The following is a 17,200-nucleotide window of genomic DNA, read 5'->3' as shown; positions in this document are numbered from 1 at the left end:
CACTTAATTGATTGAATGGCATAAGTGGCTTCAGTCTCTATTTTACTTTGATATGATACACATGTTAAATTTTATTATTATATTGCAGAACTGAAAGCTAAACTGAATGGTGAAAAACAATTTTTATCATCAGGTTACTGCCAGCTGAACAAAGTGCTATCTTTTAATAGTTAATAGATGATATTTGTTTTGGGATATCTTGTGTTGTACACATGTGTGTGTTGAAACCCAGATCTGCAGTGCTAGTCATCCTGGATGTGTAATCTTATAGATGTTTGTTCTTCTTGTGTATATTGCAGGTGTTTTCAAGTTTATCCTGAGGACAAGTAGGGCAAAGAGAGAAAAGTAAACAAGTGATATCCATCAAAGCTAAGGTCAAGGAGAAAAGGGTCACCTAAGAGGAGTCTCAAGGCTCTTGGGAGGACATCCAGACAGGATTTGACCTCAAGAGGTCAAGGGTCATCTTCAAGATTGGAGTTCAAGTTGGGATTACCACAGAGGAAGAGAGCGGCGTAAACTCCCAGCAACAGGTCGCCCCACTGCCATGTGAGCTGTGCTAGCATTGGCAAGCCAAGCGAGACACCAGGCATCGGGTTACCAAGTCTATTAATACAAGTGCCATGAGCAACATGTAAGGTGTTATGATCTCACACAAATCTTACGCTGATAAACTTAACAACTCGCCCGCTATCACCATCACTGTCGGCTGGCATCCGTGCTAATGATATGCCACTTTGTCTCACACGTTGTGTCAGAGCCATTTACGTGCCTCTAATGAACAGCTACTTTTGTCTGTCACGGCTCCAGCTCCAATCACCCTTCCCAGGCAGTCTTCTCAAGTTGGTTCGTTTTTCAAACTGACGGATTGAGGACGAGGTGTAGTTAATCACACATCTGCATCTCAGGTTAGAATACCCCTTGATTGGGGTTGCAAAGTATCATTTATACTATAGCCCACTAGAATGCAGTTGTAGCTAAGCCCTGCATTTGAACCTCTTCTTTGGTATTTTAGGTGTCCTATAAACAGTAATCTTAGGAGGGAATCATTTTATAATTTTTTTCTTGACTCATGACAATTTGGTATCCCCACTCCTCACTGTAAATCCTTTTTTTTATGACAAAAACGCAATTGCGAAGATGCTAACCTCTTGACTCTTAATCATAACCATGAATCAAAATTTGCAGCCCTCACCTCAAAAGGTTTGATATTGACTGGCAATTTCATGATTGAACTTGGAAAGAAATCAGATCTATTAAACAAACCATCATAATCTGTTCACCTAAAAAAAAACCAAACAAATTAACAAACAAGAAACAAAAGGAATTCCTACATTAAACATGAAAGCTTTATTTTAATTGGAAATGTTAACCCCCAAATAAATACATTTGAATTAAAATCACATCACAATTCCAGCCACAAAATCTTTACCCTTAGCCATTTTGTACATCTTATGTGTACCTTTACAATGGCTAATATGTAATTGATACTATCTCTCTTTACGGTAACCCTATAAACCCTTGAGAATACATGCAATACTCACTCTGTAAGTTTTGCAGGACATTGCTCAAATCTACATGTAGCATCTATTAAAAAGTAACAATATCTAATTTCTGTAATTCCACATGTACAACTTCCAAGTTGACAAACGAAAGCTAGATTATGTCTTTAAAGCAAATAGGATTGATCTACAGGTCTGCCATCTAGGTTAATTAGAGGCCTCAAAGTTGATCTTCATTAAAATAACTTACATACCAAAGAGGAGCGCTCTCTCTCGGGATGTAACATTGAGAACCTTTCTATATCATAGTTGTAATGTACACATATGTCAATCTGCAGGTTCATGTAATAGTCCGAACACTCTCAATTGGTTTACATCCTCTTGGTCTAAATAGTCGAGACTCGTCATGGTTTAATTTTGTCAACCACCAGAAAGGGGAGGTGGGGGGTGTAGTTGATACTCAAAAAATTTCTTCCAAGTACACTATTCTTCTATGCACATGGCCATAGACAGAAGGTCTCCATTTATTTAGATGAATATCACATATAACTGAATTTGATTTACACCATACATCAACAATTCAGTCGACAGCATTATAGGAAATTAATTCCATTGCTACAGAAACAGACAATACGAAAATAGACTGAAGATGATGAACTGTTTATGGATTATGCATGTAGTGGAAACTGAATTTTGTATTTTTTAAAAGGGCAACTATTCATCATAGTTTGGGGTGTGAGAAGTGTCTCAGCAAGCATTTGAACTTGATCTACTTATCTAGAAATTTATCTGCAAAGAAATATTTAATTTGATGATATAGAAATATAAGAGGTCCTTTGCTTGTTTATATATCAAAATTTGCTTAATACTTGTATGTACATGTAAATAATCTTATGAAAGTTTTGTTTTATTTATAAATTCTCATAAAAACTATGAATTATCTAGTGTGGGAAAAACTACTGGATCTAGGTTTGTACATACATGAATGTTTGTTTTTCTATCATTTTTTTCTTTATTCAATGTTTATTTATTCACATGAATTTTATTCTTATTTACTCATTCATTCATTTCATTCTATTTATTCATTCATGTTTTTATTTTTGCATTTGTTTTTATTTATTTTGTTTGGGGTGGGTGCTAAGGCAAACAAAGTAGCACTTCGTCTTCTGTAAATTACTTTGCCAACAAAAGTGTAATAACATTTTGGTGTGGGAAAATGATATCCAACATATTAAAATAATATATACCTTGATATTGAATGTAGAAAGTTCTTGCATTTTGTTTCAATTGACTTGTTTTTTTTGTTTTTTCAAATCAATTTATTTTCAAGTTTACTTCCAGTGCCAATTTAACGACTTTACTCGGTCTCCACATGACTTGTTTTTATCCTGGCACCCTCACCGTTCATATAATTTGTTTTATCATCTTTTTTTTTTCACAAACACTTTTCTCCTATAAATATTTACTGCCAGTGCTACAATATTCTGTGTTCAGGAGTAGAGAGGCCCCATGTTGTCTGACTATACATTCATCAATGCTGCAGTACCCTGTTATCCCAACGATCAGATGAATTTTTAAAAACTCAAAGTGTTCTTTATTCCAATTACATTTCAGAAATGTGAAAGAAAATATATGATGGTGTGAATAATTCAAGTAGTTTAGAAGCATTGATATTGGGCAATTTTGGTGGTCATTCACACTTGACATGGTCATCTAGTTGATTTGATTGGATGTCTATTCAAGTATTATCAAAGCTAATTTACTGGGAAAAAAAATACTGTGATGAGTAATAAATATAAAGTACTAGGCCTAAAGATATTTTAAAATTAACAGAACATGTAGCTACATGTACATGTATATTAAATAAAGGTAACCGGGGCCTGCGATTCGTGAAAATATATGTAGGCCTACACCAAAATAAAAGCTCTTACAGTAGGATGGGGGATCGGGTGTCCGGACACTTTATATTTTTGAAGCCTTCTTTTTTGTCTTTGGATTACACTAAAAATATGAATTCAATAGTTGTAATCATCTTCCATTTTGTTCTCCATAATATTTCCTTACATTTTGTACGAAAAATTGATGAAACTTCGCTTGTAAATTTTTCCAAATGACTTTCTAAAATTGATCGTCCGGACACACAACCTGTCCGGACACACAACAACTGGGTATACATGATCTGTATCTCTGTTGGGATTTCTGTGTGGTAATAAGGAATTCCGTATTAATCTTTTACTACATGTACACAAAAAATATGTAATGAGAAGATTTCAATGTTGCAAATATCTGATGTCTGTTGCCACATAGATTTATATCTTGAAGGTACATATAAATGATGCAATCAAGAGAGTAGATAATACAACCATAATTATGATGCAATGGCCCTTCTATCATGTGCTTTTTATGCTTAGTCACCTTCATTCAGATTGATGTAGCTACTAGGAATTTGCAAATTGAGAGAGGAGAGTCAAGTGATTCCTTAACAAGTAGGATATATCGTAGATAACTTGGCAAAAAATTGGCAATCTTCTGAGATTCTTGAATGGTTAGCCTGATATATATTGCATTTTTGTGTTCTTGTACACAAACATGTTTGTAAACAAATTCTGGTGGGTTTTTCATAAAGCTGTTTGTAAGTAAAGAGCGACTTAAAGAACGACTTGTGATCCTTTCTTGTGGTAAATGGTATACAACAAAATGTTCATTGGCGATGGTTTAGCGCATAAGATTGACCAGTCATTCTTATAGTCTCTGAACTTCCGATCAGCTTTTTGACCCCCCTCTGGTTTTAGACTGAGAGGCATTATTGTTAGCTACACTGTAGGATGGGGGGTCGGGTATCCGGACACTTTATATTTTTGAAGCCTTCTTTTTTGTCTTTGGATTACACAAGAAATATAAATTCAATAGCTGTAATCATCTTCTGTTTTGTTCTTTATAATATTTCCTAACATTTTGTACTAAAAATTGATGAACCTTCGCTTGTTAATTTTTCCGAATGACTTTCTAAAATTGATCGTCCGGACACACAACCTGTCCGGACACACAACAACTGGGTATACATGTCTGAGATTGTGTCTGATTTTGTTGAATTTGATTTATTTTTTACTCTTCTTCCATCTCCCTTCCTCTCATTCTCTGCAGTGTTGGCCATCCTCACCCTTGAGTAGCTGCTTTCTTGCAGACATCCTTTTCCACGGAGACTGGACGTAACCTGCTGCTGAGGGCAGCAGACGCATGTATGTGGCCGGCCTGGGTGCCCGTGCTCAAACGTAGAAAGAGAGGACCAGCTTATAGCGACCAGCAAGACGAGGGATCATGCAACAAGATGGGGGCAGGTGGGTCATTCTTGTAGGGTTCTTTTATTGGGGGTATTGAATTATTGGCGACAGGAATCAAGGCCCTGTCTTACCTAGCCTTGAGAGAAGGTTTCATGAACATAATTTGTGTTTTTCACTATACAAGGTAATAAACAAATATGGCTGACAAAGACCACTTTATGGTCACAAGCTCTCTGTATCCTGTGTCTTGTATCTTGTTAGCAGGGTAATGACAGAAGTATTTATTGCTCTATACTCAGTTACAAATTACAACAATCGACCAAACAAAATAATGGGCCCTTCTTGCTCCGCATTGTCCATAGTTGTATCCCCAAAGTTTGAACAAAACATGCAAGTTTTGTTTAAATTTATATCCTGGAGATAAATCTGCTATTTCTTAATTATTGAGTTATGAATTTTTTTTTAAAACTTGTCTTCAGATGTTAGGGTTTTCTCCACTGTGAAGAAAGCATGTGAATTCTTGTAGAAATCATAGGATTGATGGCCTCATAGGGGCTTGGTAATCAGGGAGGCATGTCATAAACATCTGACAAGTTGTCAGAATTTACTACTTTCCTCAGCTTTCATTGGTCGAGAAGCACAGGTACATGTATCTGCCTGTTACCATGGTAACTGTTGGATAAAACACCTGATGAGGCTTATCATGAAACACTCCAAGGATAATTCCTTAAAGAAGGACACTAGTTCATCCTCTTGGCTTGGGAATTCGAATATTTTTCAGCTCTCAGCTGATCAGAAATAGATGATATCACACAATTACTAAGTATTTGATTCTTAAAAATAGCAGTAATAGTAAAAGTAATATCTAACGCAGAAAAGGATTCAGATTTTATCACGAGGCAATAGTGTGTTGGAATACTCATAGACAGTTGTCTATGGGGGTACATGTTTTACGAGTTATAACCTACATGTCCTACATGTTTGTTTGACCACGCACTAGGTATTGCAAATTTGCAGTTAATATGCTGAATATTAGAATGATTTGAATTCCTTTTCCATTAAAATTTGAATGAATAATTTTGAATTTTCATTGGTTTTGACCTCATATTACCCAAACCCTGTGTCTGTTACAATCTTTAGGACTTTGAAAATGATGTCATTTGTGTGAATGCTAATATGGTCACGTAGGCAAGGGTTCAAAGTCATCAGATATAGCCTTGATGGTACGTCATGACTAATGTTTATTTAAATGATTTATCCATGTGGTTTTCAGGTTCTATTCGTATTTTGTCTCTGAATGGAGGATCATCACATCATTTACCTAGAAGTAGGCCTATTTGGTAGTATTCAGACTTGTTTAGAATTAAGAATGATTGTTTTCATTCATTTCAAACATGCAAATGCCAAGTATTCTCATTAAATTCAAATTGAATTTGTTAATTTTGTTTACTCTTCTCATTCAAAGAAATAAAATTTAAAAAAGAGATTCATTGAGAGTGCTGTGTGAAAAAAATAGTTTTAAATTAGTTTCAACTCTCAATATAATATTACATAATTCTAAAAGGGATTGTATATTTAAGTAAACAGGTCTATGGTGGCACTGCAGTTCGCGAATCATCCCTGGTGATGTCATTATCTTGGATAAATTGGAGATTTCAAACCAGATTTTCTTCTCTGCATTAATTATCCCACGTATACTGTTGGTTATCAACCCACACAGAAATAGCAGGTCTGCAATTATGCATTGTCTTGGGTTATTCAGAAGTTCAGATTCAGGTGAAAGTTGTGGTATTCATCGAGTAGTTGTTATTTATTCATTTTATTATACTCTTGGTGGGGCGATGTACATGTAGTCAACAAAATTAGATGGTGCATTGGGTAGTTGAAATGAGAGGGGTTAGGGAAGGATGGGTGCTTTTAGAGATGCTGCTACTTTTTTCAGTATTTTTTGCCATGAGCTTTTCCCTGAAAATGTGAAAATGTAAAAAAAGTATTATTGTTCCCCCCTTAGGGTAATTTTTTTTTTACCCAGCCAAATGTGATTTTTAACTGAAAATTTTGCAATGCCATTTATATTCTTGATATTACTTACCTTTACACTGGTACAAGGCGATAACCATGACAACACAAAAAAAAATCAACAACTATACTATAGGCCTACAATACTATCATCGATTTACAAGTGAAAAAAAAGTTTTGATTGCTCAAGATCTGTATTGGAGTTCTGTAGTCTTTATTAAGGCTCTTGTATTGTAATTTGTAATTGTAATTGTAATTTGTAAATTTGTAATGTAATTTGGCATTTTGGACACCATTGACAGGTACATGTAAATATAATTAATGATTCAGGGAATTTCTTTGAACTTTAATAATATAAATCATGGGGTAGAGATTGTAGAGTTTTTTTTTTTTTATCGTATATGTTTCTCATCGTAAATTTGGTGTTGTTTCATACATGCAGTAGTGGGCACAAAGTTTATCTATTGGATGCTGTTGGCAAAAAAGATGTTTGGCAAATTTGTAAAGAAACAGAATATTTGCCAGCTGTATAGACCCATTCAGTTTAGGTATTGTTTCTGGTGATAATTTACTACTGGGGGTTTAAGTATTCCTAACAAAGGATAATTCATGCAGATATGATACATCACTGACATAGCAACAGACCTAGCTCATTGCATAATCCATTGAAGCCCTTAGTTATCACCACCATTAATTACAGAATGAAGGTCCCATGGTTACATTGGTCTGAAGTCAATTTCCTCTGTAGGTGTGATGAATATATTTGAAATGACACCATATTTTCGCTGTATGACCTCATTTATGCTCTGCAGAGAATCAATCAATTACGGTATGTATCTGACAATACTGAGTATAAATTCATTGTTTAATTTATGCTGGTATAATAATCATTCCTGGCAAAACATGTTGTTTTCTTGGAGCATATCCAAGTTTTTTTGACCTGCATTCAGCATTCATTTTGTTATATGCATTTGTTTTTAATTGCTTTTCATTTTCTTGGAATAAAAGTATATAAATGACATCATAAAAAGAAAAATTACCGACAGGTTAATAGTTCCTGCTCTTCCATGATTTTTGTCTCGCCCCCAGAGGTGGAGGCGAAATTTAGGGATCCAAATGTCGTCCGTCGTCTGTCACGAATATTATGACACATAACTCCGCAACCGTAAGTCACTTTTCAACCAAACTTAGATGGTAGATGTACATAGGGGACCTACATGTTATGCTGCAGTCGGAGGTCACATGGTAAGGTCAAAGGTCATTTTCAGGTCAATGTTAAAGTTAACATACAAGACTCACAACAAATCTTATCCCAGTTATTTCACAATGAACTTTTGATACAATTCTGTTGCGTGCCCTTGCAAATCGCGATATTTCTGGTCATTTACACAAGTGGGTGAGACACAACATTGCTTATGCATTGTTTTCATAGTCTTCATTTTTCATTATCACAGCTTTATCATGTAACTTTTTTACGTTAAAAAAATCTCAAGTAATATGTACTTAGGTGAAGAGAGGGAAAAATGCTGTTGTAAGAAATGGACATCTACTTCGAGGATGTAAACACAAGCAATAATGAAACTTATAGCTCCTCTTTCTCATACACTGTAGTATTTTTTAATAACATTTATTTCTATGAAATATCTCTAGTAGCAATTAAAAAAAATTTAAGATTTATCATTTGAATTACATTGCATACTTGTACTTTGTCTCTCTGATGTTTTTTCTTTTGTATTTGGATGTTTGTTTCTGAACAAATTGATTCCCTTATCATGCTCCATGTCCTTATCTTCAACCCTGACCTTGTATTGTATACACTGTACCCAAGTGTAATACACTATCCTGTTTATTTCTTTCAAGTAATGTTCAGCATAATCAAGTTTATAATGTTATGTGATTTTAGTTCACCCATAATAGTATGAATTACAAAGGACCCCCACCCATGTAAAAAAAGAATGCTTGTGCACTCTAAAAACACAAAAGGAAAACGGATGGAAAATGGTGGAAAGGCCCTTTTAAATATGTTAAAGGGTGATTCACCCCTTTCTAGCCTTTTACTTTTAGAGTATGGTGCTGTATAAAATAAAGTAGTGGGATAGATGATATTATTGCATTTACCCAACATTCTGATTGCATGCAGGGGCAAGAGCCCAATATTCTACTTACCATTCTGAAACTGTTAATAGTAACCCAAGTCTAGTTTTTATTGAATATTTTTTTTGTTAGATTAAAATGTGGTTTTTATTGTCCTTTAAAAGTCTATTTCTGATGTTGTCTTTTCAAAAAATTACAATATGGTCACTGTTTTGCACTCCCTGAAATGGGCTCCCATGGCATGTTCCCATGTGCCCCCATAGATTTGGAACTGGATGGATTCTTATTTCCATGCCCACTCATACCCATTCTTGTACCCAATGAATATGGTCTCAATTGAGATAGATTAAAAGTTCCAATCATCTGTTGATTCCACATCATGAGTTTAAAGTTGATAAACTGGTATATGAACTTAGCTCTATCTCTCAGTTTGCACGGTTTCCAGAGTTTGCTTAATAGGTCTACCTTACCTGGAGTTCAAAGTCTTTATTTTGTCAGGGTTTGTGTCAATAGTCTTATTGACTTGTTTAGTCTGTTATTGTGCTCATATGTGACTCTGCTCATGTACCCTTTTCAAAGTCATTTAGTGCTTCCAGAGGTATAGTCAGGATTGGACCATATTGCTACTTCTCTCAACTTTACAGCTTTTGGAATTGATACTTGTGTGCTGATAGGATTTTTTTTCAGTGGACACCTAGAAATTATTTTAGCTGGTAAGACCTAATCTGCGATTGTTCATATAAGTCTACAGGGTAATTGACTTCATTTTTTATTTTTTAAGGTGTTTTTCGTATGTAATGGAGCTGTGGTTTTGGTAAAGGGCAGTATTGTTGGATAAACACAACTACTCAAAAAGTAGAATCTTATGAGGTCTGACCCGCAGTATTTCATTATTGAAATATGTTTATTAAATATAAAAAAAAAAACATTGAAAGAGCATTAGTTGCCTTTTTCTCTTTAAAAATAATCCAAAAACTTTAAGTCAGAACCTGCCATTAAACTTGTTGATGATGGTAGCTTTATAACTCTAGGTCATTGCAAACTGTAATCGCATACGTATGAGAGCTTATTCATTTGAAGGTGCAAGCCTCAAGGCTAGTGTTTTCTCACCATCTGTCCTAAAATATGGAATTTAATGTGATGATTTGTTAGAAATTCTTCATTGACAATTGGAGATTTGAACATTGCAAATACCTACATCTGACTAGCATATATATTGCACTTATTTAAAATACCTTGAAATATTTTGAAATTCATGAGTGTTCGGATACATCATGACCCACAAGGAAGATTAGTGAAAACCTCCAAAGTATCCTCACCAGCGGACCAAGATATGAATATTAAGATGGTTAATTTGATATTTTTTCATATCCATATCTCTGTGCTTTCTGTGGCTCTATTCACACCAGCCTGATTATAGAAAAATGTTACACATTCTCACCCACCTGAACTAAATGGTGAGCAACAACATAAGGATGCAAACTTATAAGTGCCTCACCGTATAAAAGCTTGTAATTTGCTATTTATTTCTGCAACCTTGATAAAAAGCTGTGCAAAAATTGTAGTAATTTGGGAAAAAAAGCACATACTTTTTTGTAAGGATTTATGTCTCGGTATATTACTTTGCTTTTCATATTTATAAAATATGAGGTTCTTTTCTGACTTGGCAGGTGTGAGTACTTCTTATTAGACAGCACCTTGGACTCATTCAATGATTGACCCATTTATACATGAACTTTGTATACAGGATGAACATTAGTCTTGTAAACAGTGTACAGTACTAGTATAACATCCAATCATTTGGGACATTGTACACATGAATATGGATTATATTTTTTATTCTTCACATTTTAAAATATTTTCCTTCATAATCAAGTCATCATGTACCTGACTGTATTCGCATCTTTGATAATGAATCACCCCACAGTCTGACATATACATGATAAAACAAGATTATTTCTGTGCATTCTTTATAGATGTATGAATCCATGTTTATATAATAAGATTATTGTATTAGACTTAAATACAGACACAGTGCTATCATCTTATCCTGAACAGTTTCCAATACCATTGTGAAAAGGGCCTTGTTCAGATGCACATGAATGGTTTCTCATCAAATGTGCACACCTTGAATTCGATTGGTCTTCTCGGGGAAGGCCATTTCCTATTCGGCATATTTAAAAAGGAAAAGTAAAAAAGAGCAACAAAAATGTATATTTACCCAAAGCAAATGAGAGAGGCATAGAGGGAATCAATCGTGGAATGATGATGAATATTTTTTTCAAGCAGTGGAGTGAACATGGCCTTTTAAAATCCAGCGTTAATAGGATTGAATATATGTTTATATATTTGCAGGGAACAGTGCCACTATCTGCGATAAGTTTCGCAGCAGTAGTTCCTCAGATCTCTCTCCTGGAAGCAGTGTAGATCAACATCCAGCCACACACAAAAGGTATGTTTCTACATTATCTTTTTTGTTTTTACCTTTTGCTGGCTATCTTTGAAATCATGATAAAAGAGAATTTTCATCCTACCCTCCATGTTTATTGGGAGGTGTACATGAAGAATAAGATTGTGCATAATTTATATTTGAATCAGATATTATTGTATTTGGGGGCGTCGTGGTCTAGTGGTTATGACTCTCGTCTTTCAATCAGAGGGACGTGGGTTGAAATTCCAGCCATAGCATGTTTTCGTTCAGCAAGAAATTTACCCACATTGTGCTGCACTCGACCCAGGTGAGGTGACTGGGTACCTGGTAGGATTTATTCCTTGAATGCTTTTAATATAGCACCTATATGGCGGCTCAGCTACAGCCGGGGTAATAATATGATACCAAGTATCAAGCGCAGTATATGCAATTATAGTATCTGCGCTATATAAATGGACCATATTATTATTATTATTATTTGTCTATCTTTTTGTTGAATAGGACACTTTTTTAGACATTGGGTTACTGCAGAAGCAAAACATCAATGACAGCTTTAACAATGTGAACTATCAAGCCTTTTAATGCACATCTTTTCGTTCATTAACTGTTTGAATGAAATTAAAAATATTGTGTGATGGCCTTTTCATATGAGCTGTAATAGCGGTTTATTACCTCATTACAGAATAATTTTGGACTTAGAAGACGTAAACAAGGAAAATTAAAGCAGTTGCACAGATATTTTGGTAAAGAAATCTTACTAATGAAGCAAACTACATGTAGATGACACAACTTTCACAATTTCATGAAGGATGATATTATACTTGTGCCTCAGGCATTCAAATACGTTTTTTTCTAAAAAAGGAAGAAATAAATAGATATTTTCTTTTCCCCATTGCTTCTGATCATTTCAAATTACCTCATGTACATATTCCAATGGTATTGATGTTCCTTTGGGAGACTTAATAGCTCCACTAGCATGTTTTACTGCCTCTGTATAAACTGTACAATGTATTTGATTTTAAATGTCACTGCTATAATGAAATTCACTATTGTTTTAAAGTTAGAAATTTCTGGGAATTGAATCTGATATCCAAAGATTGCATACTTCTTGCAATTCTGTAGAGAAAACCATTGATGCTGCATTTAGGTCGTTCCTTCCACTCTCCCTCTCTTGAACAAAGATCATTAGCATATCAAGGGATAGGCCAAGATTATTTATTGCAAGGGTTGAGTTGACCAGAAATCAGGTTATAAACAGTCGCCAAACCTTCTTTTGTGCAATGAAGTACTAGTAGTGATCAAAGAATGACTTCTCAAGCTGTGTTATGGTTAATGAACTCTGTTATCTCGAGGGTGAGAGTGTTTGTATATAGTATGCAGAATTTGTTTGAACTATTTGTTAAAAGCCATCTGTTGCACAGCTTTGAAAAATTCAAGCATCAAACCGCATATATACATGTACCTGTAGGCCTCCATGTACAATTTCTATCAATGAATAAATATGATGCACAATTGAAGCCCTGAAAAATACACTATAAAAGCAAAGCCATGTTCTTCATAATAGAAAAAAAATCCATAGTTTATAAAAAATTCATTGTTGATTTATGACAAATGCATAATTGCAGGGTTTTATGAATTTTTGCAGGCATTACATGTACAATTTTCCACTTGGAGAGTAGTTGATATGTGTACTATATAATATAGCCTACATGTTGCTATGTAGAACATAATTATGAATGTTTGTTTCTTTGGGTGTGTTTCACCAAGATATAGTTTTTCTAAAAACCTCATTTATTTCCCTGATACATGTAACGCATCATCACATTTATTAGTTATATCATACTCAGAGAATACTGAATTCAATGGAAGTTCTTGATGGTAATATTATCAATATTAAGATAAATGTATGATTTGCGTACATATGTAGTACCTGACAGTTGGAATGTATTATAATTAGAACTGTAACAAATATGATTTAAAAGGATATAGAGCAGTTGGTTACTCTGAAATATTCCTTATAATATATCATAATTTTTGGTACAAGAAAAAGATTTTCAATCTCTCAAGATCAGTTAACCATGTTATGTCTTAATATGCTACGCCTGTAATTTCTAATTTTTTTCTTTATGCTAATTTGAAATTTGTTTTTGTATCTGTTTTCAAGCCATGTTCTTTGTAATTAAAGAAGATTTGGTAGTAAAAAATCAGTATCTACATGTGTACCTTGATGAATTTAGCTAAATGAGATTGAGTAATGAGAGATACTGATTTGAAGTCATTGAAAAATGTTGATTATGTACCATAGAGTGTGCATGTTTATCTTAAAAGATTGGGAATCATCCAAATTACCAAATTATAAGAAATAAGATAGACATTCACACACAGATACTGGATTTTTTTTTGGCATGAACATTTACGCTGTTTTGGGTCATAGCTTTAAATTAAAGGCATCTTACATGTAAGAGGATACATGTATCTCTGGTGTGTACCTTTTACAGTACATGATATTGTGAAATATCATGAAAAAACATTAAAGAACACAATTATTCAATCTTCTGTACAGGAAATTCCCTGAAGATTTTTCAACCTGGAGTTCAATTACTTTATGTACTCAGTTTATTTATTTATTTCATTTTATTTATGCAGGGTGGCCCTTTCAGTATTCTAGGAACTGTTTTTCAGGGGGCCCTGTGAATTAATTGATTTGAATTATTCATTTGTTTTGAATTCTTTGAAAGGCTGCTAATCATGCAGAAGAATTTGTATGTTTGCTATATAAATGTAATTATAAAAATAATACAAGTGTAAACACCTTCTGGCTTCAAACAAACATTTATTTCTATTTTATAATGTGAAAGCATAGGGTCACAAGATTCTTGGCACCATAGAGACTGTTCTCACTACGTTCCTAAAATTAGTTTACTGGAAACTAGTTTAGTGGAAACTAGTTTAACGCGTAGTGAGAACGGTCGAAGCGGTCTTGGAAGCGATCTTCCAAACGATCTTCCAAACCAGTTTGGAAAACCACCTCGCGATGTAGTTTTCAAGATCGCTTTGCCTCGTTAAACTGGTTTTAGCGTAAGTGAGGACACAACCATTCTTCGGGAAGCGATCTTCACACATTTTGAGCGCGCTACTCCACACGACAGGTGTAGAATGCCCATGCTGCGGTTTCGAATTTCGCGCGAACGTGTCACCCCACTGAGAGCGTTTCCATAGCAACAAAAGTGCTTTACGTGAAGTGATTTTGAAAACCGCTTTCGTGTTATCAAGTGGGAACGCTAGCAAAGCGATCTTCCAAAGTGGTTTTTTGAATCGGTTTCCAGTAAACTAGTTTTAGAAAGTGTAATGAGAACGGCCTCTTAATCATACAGTTTGGATAGAAACTACCAGCAATCATTCATCCCTCCCCTAGATATGACTGAACTGCATCAATACTTTACAGTTATCATTAAATAGTGATTGTACTGGCAGTCCCTCAAAAAAAAATAAGGAAGAGAGAGGCAAAATAAGGCCCTGTTTTTATATTATATACCGTGCATTGTGATTAATGGGTCCGTGGGTCTTCGAAAAATACTGTACTCCACCACCATGTTACAAGTTGATCAAAATAAATTTGAAGCTCATCTGGCCCTACAGGCCAGGGCATGGTGTGTACCATTTGTTGTCCGCCCACAGTTTGTAAATGCTTCTTCTTCGTCATTTCATGACCAATTTCAATTCTTTTGCTTAATAAATTATAATAGCAGTAGGCGGGAATTCAAATCTACACCAAATTTTTAACTCATTATGCATGCTAATTTATGCACATTTTTCAAAAAGGTAAAAAAATGTAGTTTTCTCTATTTGTTGATCAATTCAAATGTTTTTAGTTCCATCTTTTAGAGTAACATGAGGTTTATCTCATTTAGCTCTAACAGAATTCTTTAAAATTTAGTAAAAAAATGAGGCCTTCCTCCATTGACATTTATATAACATTCATTTCCCTTTTACTACAGTGTAAAATAGGCTAAAATTAAAAATTGTATTTATTTGCCAGATGCTAAATGTTAGCACCAGATCAGATATGTGGTAGTTTTTATGACATTATTTTCTGATGTTTTATATTATATCTTGTCTTTATTCTTGCCTTTGAATATCACTGAAGTACACTATTCACAATCTAACAATGACTTTGAAAATTCATATCATTTTAATAGAGAAACTGCTACTCTATGTTTAAGGTAACTTACTAATTAATACAAGATTCATGATAATCATTTCATCATACTGAATATACAGTTATCATAATACAGTAACTATATTGTAAAAAACTAATTTGACAAAATGTATTTTTTTTTTCTATTTAGAACTTCTCTAGTTAGTACAATATGCAGGGCTTGAATGTCATCCAAGGTATTCAAGTGACTTGCAGTCTTCCTTGCTGTCATTTTAATTAGGAAATATAGAATTAAAAAAGAGGAATTTATCAATGCTTGCTTCTCTGGAAAGAATAAGTTTGAAGCTCACCTGGAAAAGAATTTTTTTTTAAATTTATTTATTTTTCAAAGAGTCCTATTTTTACAGTAATAACCTCCTATAAAAGATGTTTGAACAATCTATAAAACAAATGCTGGATACATCCCGACTGACTGGCTCATATCAGGCAAAATGGTCACACTCACAAGCTTCCGGGGGGGGGGGGGGGGTCGTCTTAGGGTATACTTATTGGAGGGTGTGAATAATGAACAGTCTAACCTTTGAAGGGTTAGGAGCATGATGGCAAATTAATGTGCTGATTTTTCAAGTTTATTACAGGCGGGCAGAATTATCCCATGATCCTTTAGGAAAGCTGGTGGTGTTCATGACGACCTACATACCGGGTTGTGAAATAATAATGATCTTCTTTGCCCACTTTTATTTTATTGCTAAGGGGGGGGGGGGCTACCCCCTCAGCCTCTATGATGATGACTTTGAATTTTACATATATCTTTGTGCCTTTGCCTTTTTACTTGACACTTGATTTAATTTTGCTGGAAAGTTGCTAGGGGCATTCACTCTCAAGCGTTTGGTGTTTTGAATTTACATTTGTTATTGGGAAACAGATGATTAGTTTTAATTATTAAATCATGATTTACTTGCTTGGTTTAATTGAAAGTGCTATAATCCTGTTTACAATGTATATATAGGAAAATATGATAGCAATGCACCGTGATATTTAATTATGATCAAGTAACACTGAAAACAAAATCATAAAAGTCTTCTACTTTTACCCAGCTCTAAGGATTGACAAAACCTTTTTATAGATTAGCTTCAATTGAATAAAAGGTTCCTTGGATTACAATTTACAATGGAAATAAGATGAAGAATAAATGTGATAGATATTCATAGTGATTGTAGTGCTGTGTTATGAAGTAAAGATAGCGCTTCAAAGGTTTTTCAACTACAATCTATTTATACTGAACTTCATCTGTACAGTGAGTTGATCTGGGTCCCGTAACACAAAGGTCAGCGATTGATCATACGCTTGATTTTCAAGATTGATTGTACATTGTAGTCAATGCAATCAATCATAGAAAATTGTTCTACGATCATTGCTAAGCTTTGTGTTACAGGCCCCAGATGTTATTGTAATAATCATTCCATTATAAAACAATTTTTTTCTGTGTACGAGATTTTTATACCTCTCCTCTGCCCACAGGATGGTTAGATGTCAGAGGCATAATGTTTTCAGGTTGTTACCCATTCTCATTTTTGTTGATAGCTTCAGAACTATATCGTCTGCGGCCATCTGAACCGTCGTATCAGTCAATTTTGGTCAAAAAAATTGATTTTGAGATATTTGCAGAAAATGAAAGTACAAGTCCTACTCTATTCATTACTAAATTTATAGGCAG

The 17,200-nt window shown here is 34.3% G+C and overlaps 1 protein-coding gene across 4 annotated transcripts in view; it reads left to right on the top strand.

Annotated features, from left to right (window-relative positions):
• The first annotated feature begins 297 nt into the window (after positions 1–297).
• The window catches only part of LOC129253556 (calcium/calmodulin-dependent protein kinase kinase 2-like), a 48,897-nt gene continuing 31,994 nt past the window's right edge, over positions 298–17,200 (top strand). For 2 of the 4 annotated variants that reach the window (XM_064109352.1, XM_064109345.1), the window contains exons 1-3: positions 298–905; positions 4,644–4,837; positions 11,249–11,345. In XM_064109352.1, the coding sequence (XP_063965422.1) occupies positions 4,741–4,837; positions 11,249–11,345 (194 nt within the window). In that variant the 5' untranslated portion in view covers positions 298–905; positions 4,644–4,740. Of the gene's footprint in view, positions 906–4,643; positions 4,838–9,478; positions 9,607–11,248; positions 11,346–17,200 lie in introns of those variants that run through there. The other 2 variants (XM_064109361.1, XM_054891988.2) reach the window with 1 other exon arrangement.

Source organism: Lytechinus pictus, chromosome 2 (assembly GCF_037042905.1).
Source record: "Lytechinus pictus isolate F3 Inbred chromosome 2, Lp3.0, whole genome shotgun sequence".
Lineage (NCBI taxonomy): Eukaryota > Metazoa > Echinodermata > Echinoidea > Temnopleuroida > Toxopneustidae > Lytechinus > Lytechinus pictus.
The sequence above is the reverse complement of the archived record's forward strand: the minus strand, read 5'-3'. Positions and strand labels throughout refer to the sequence as shown.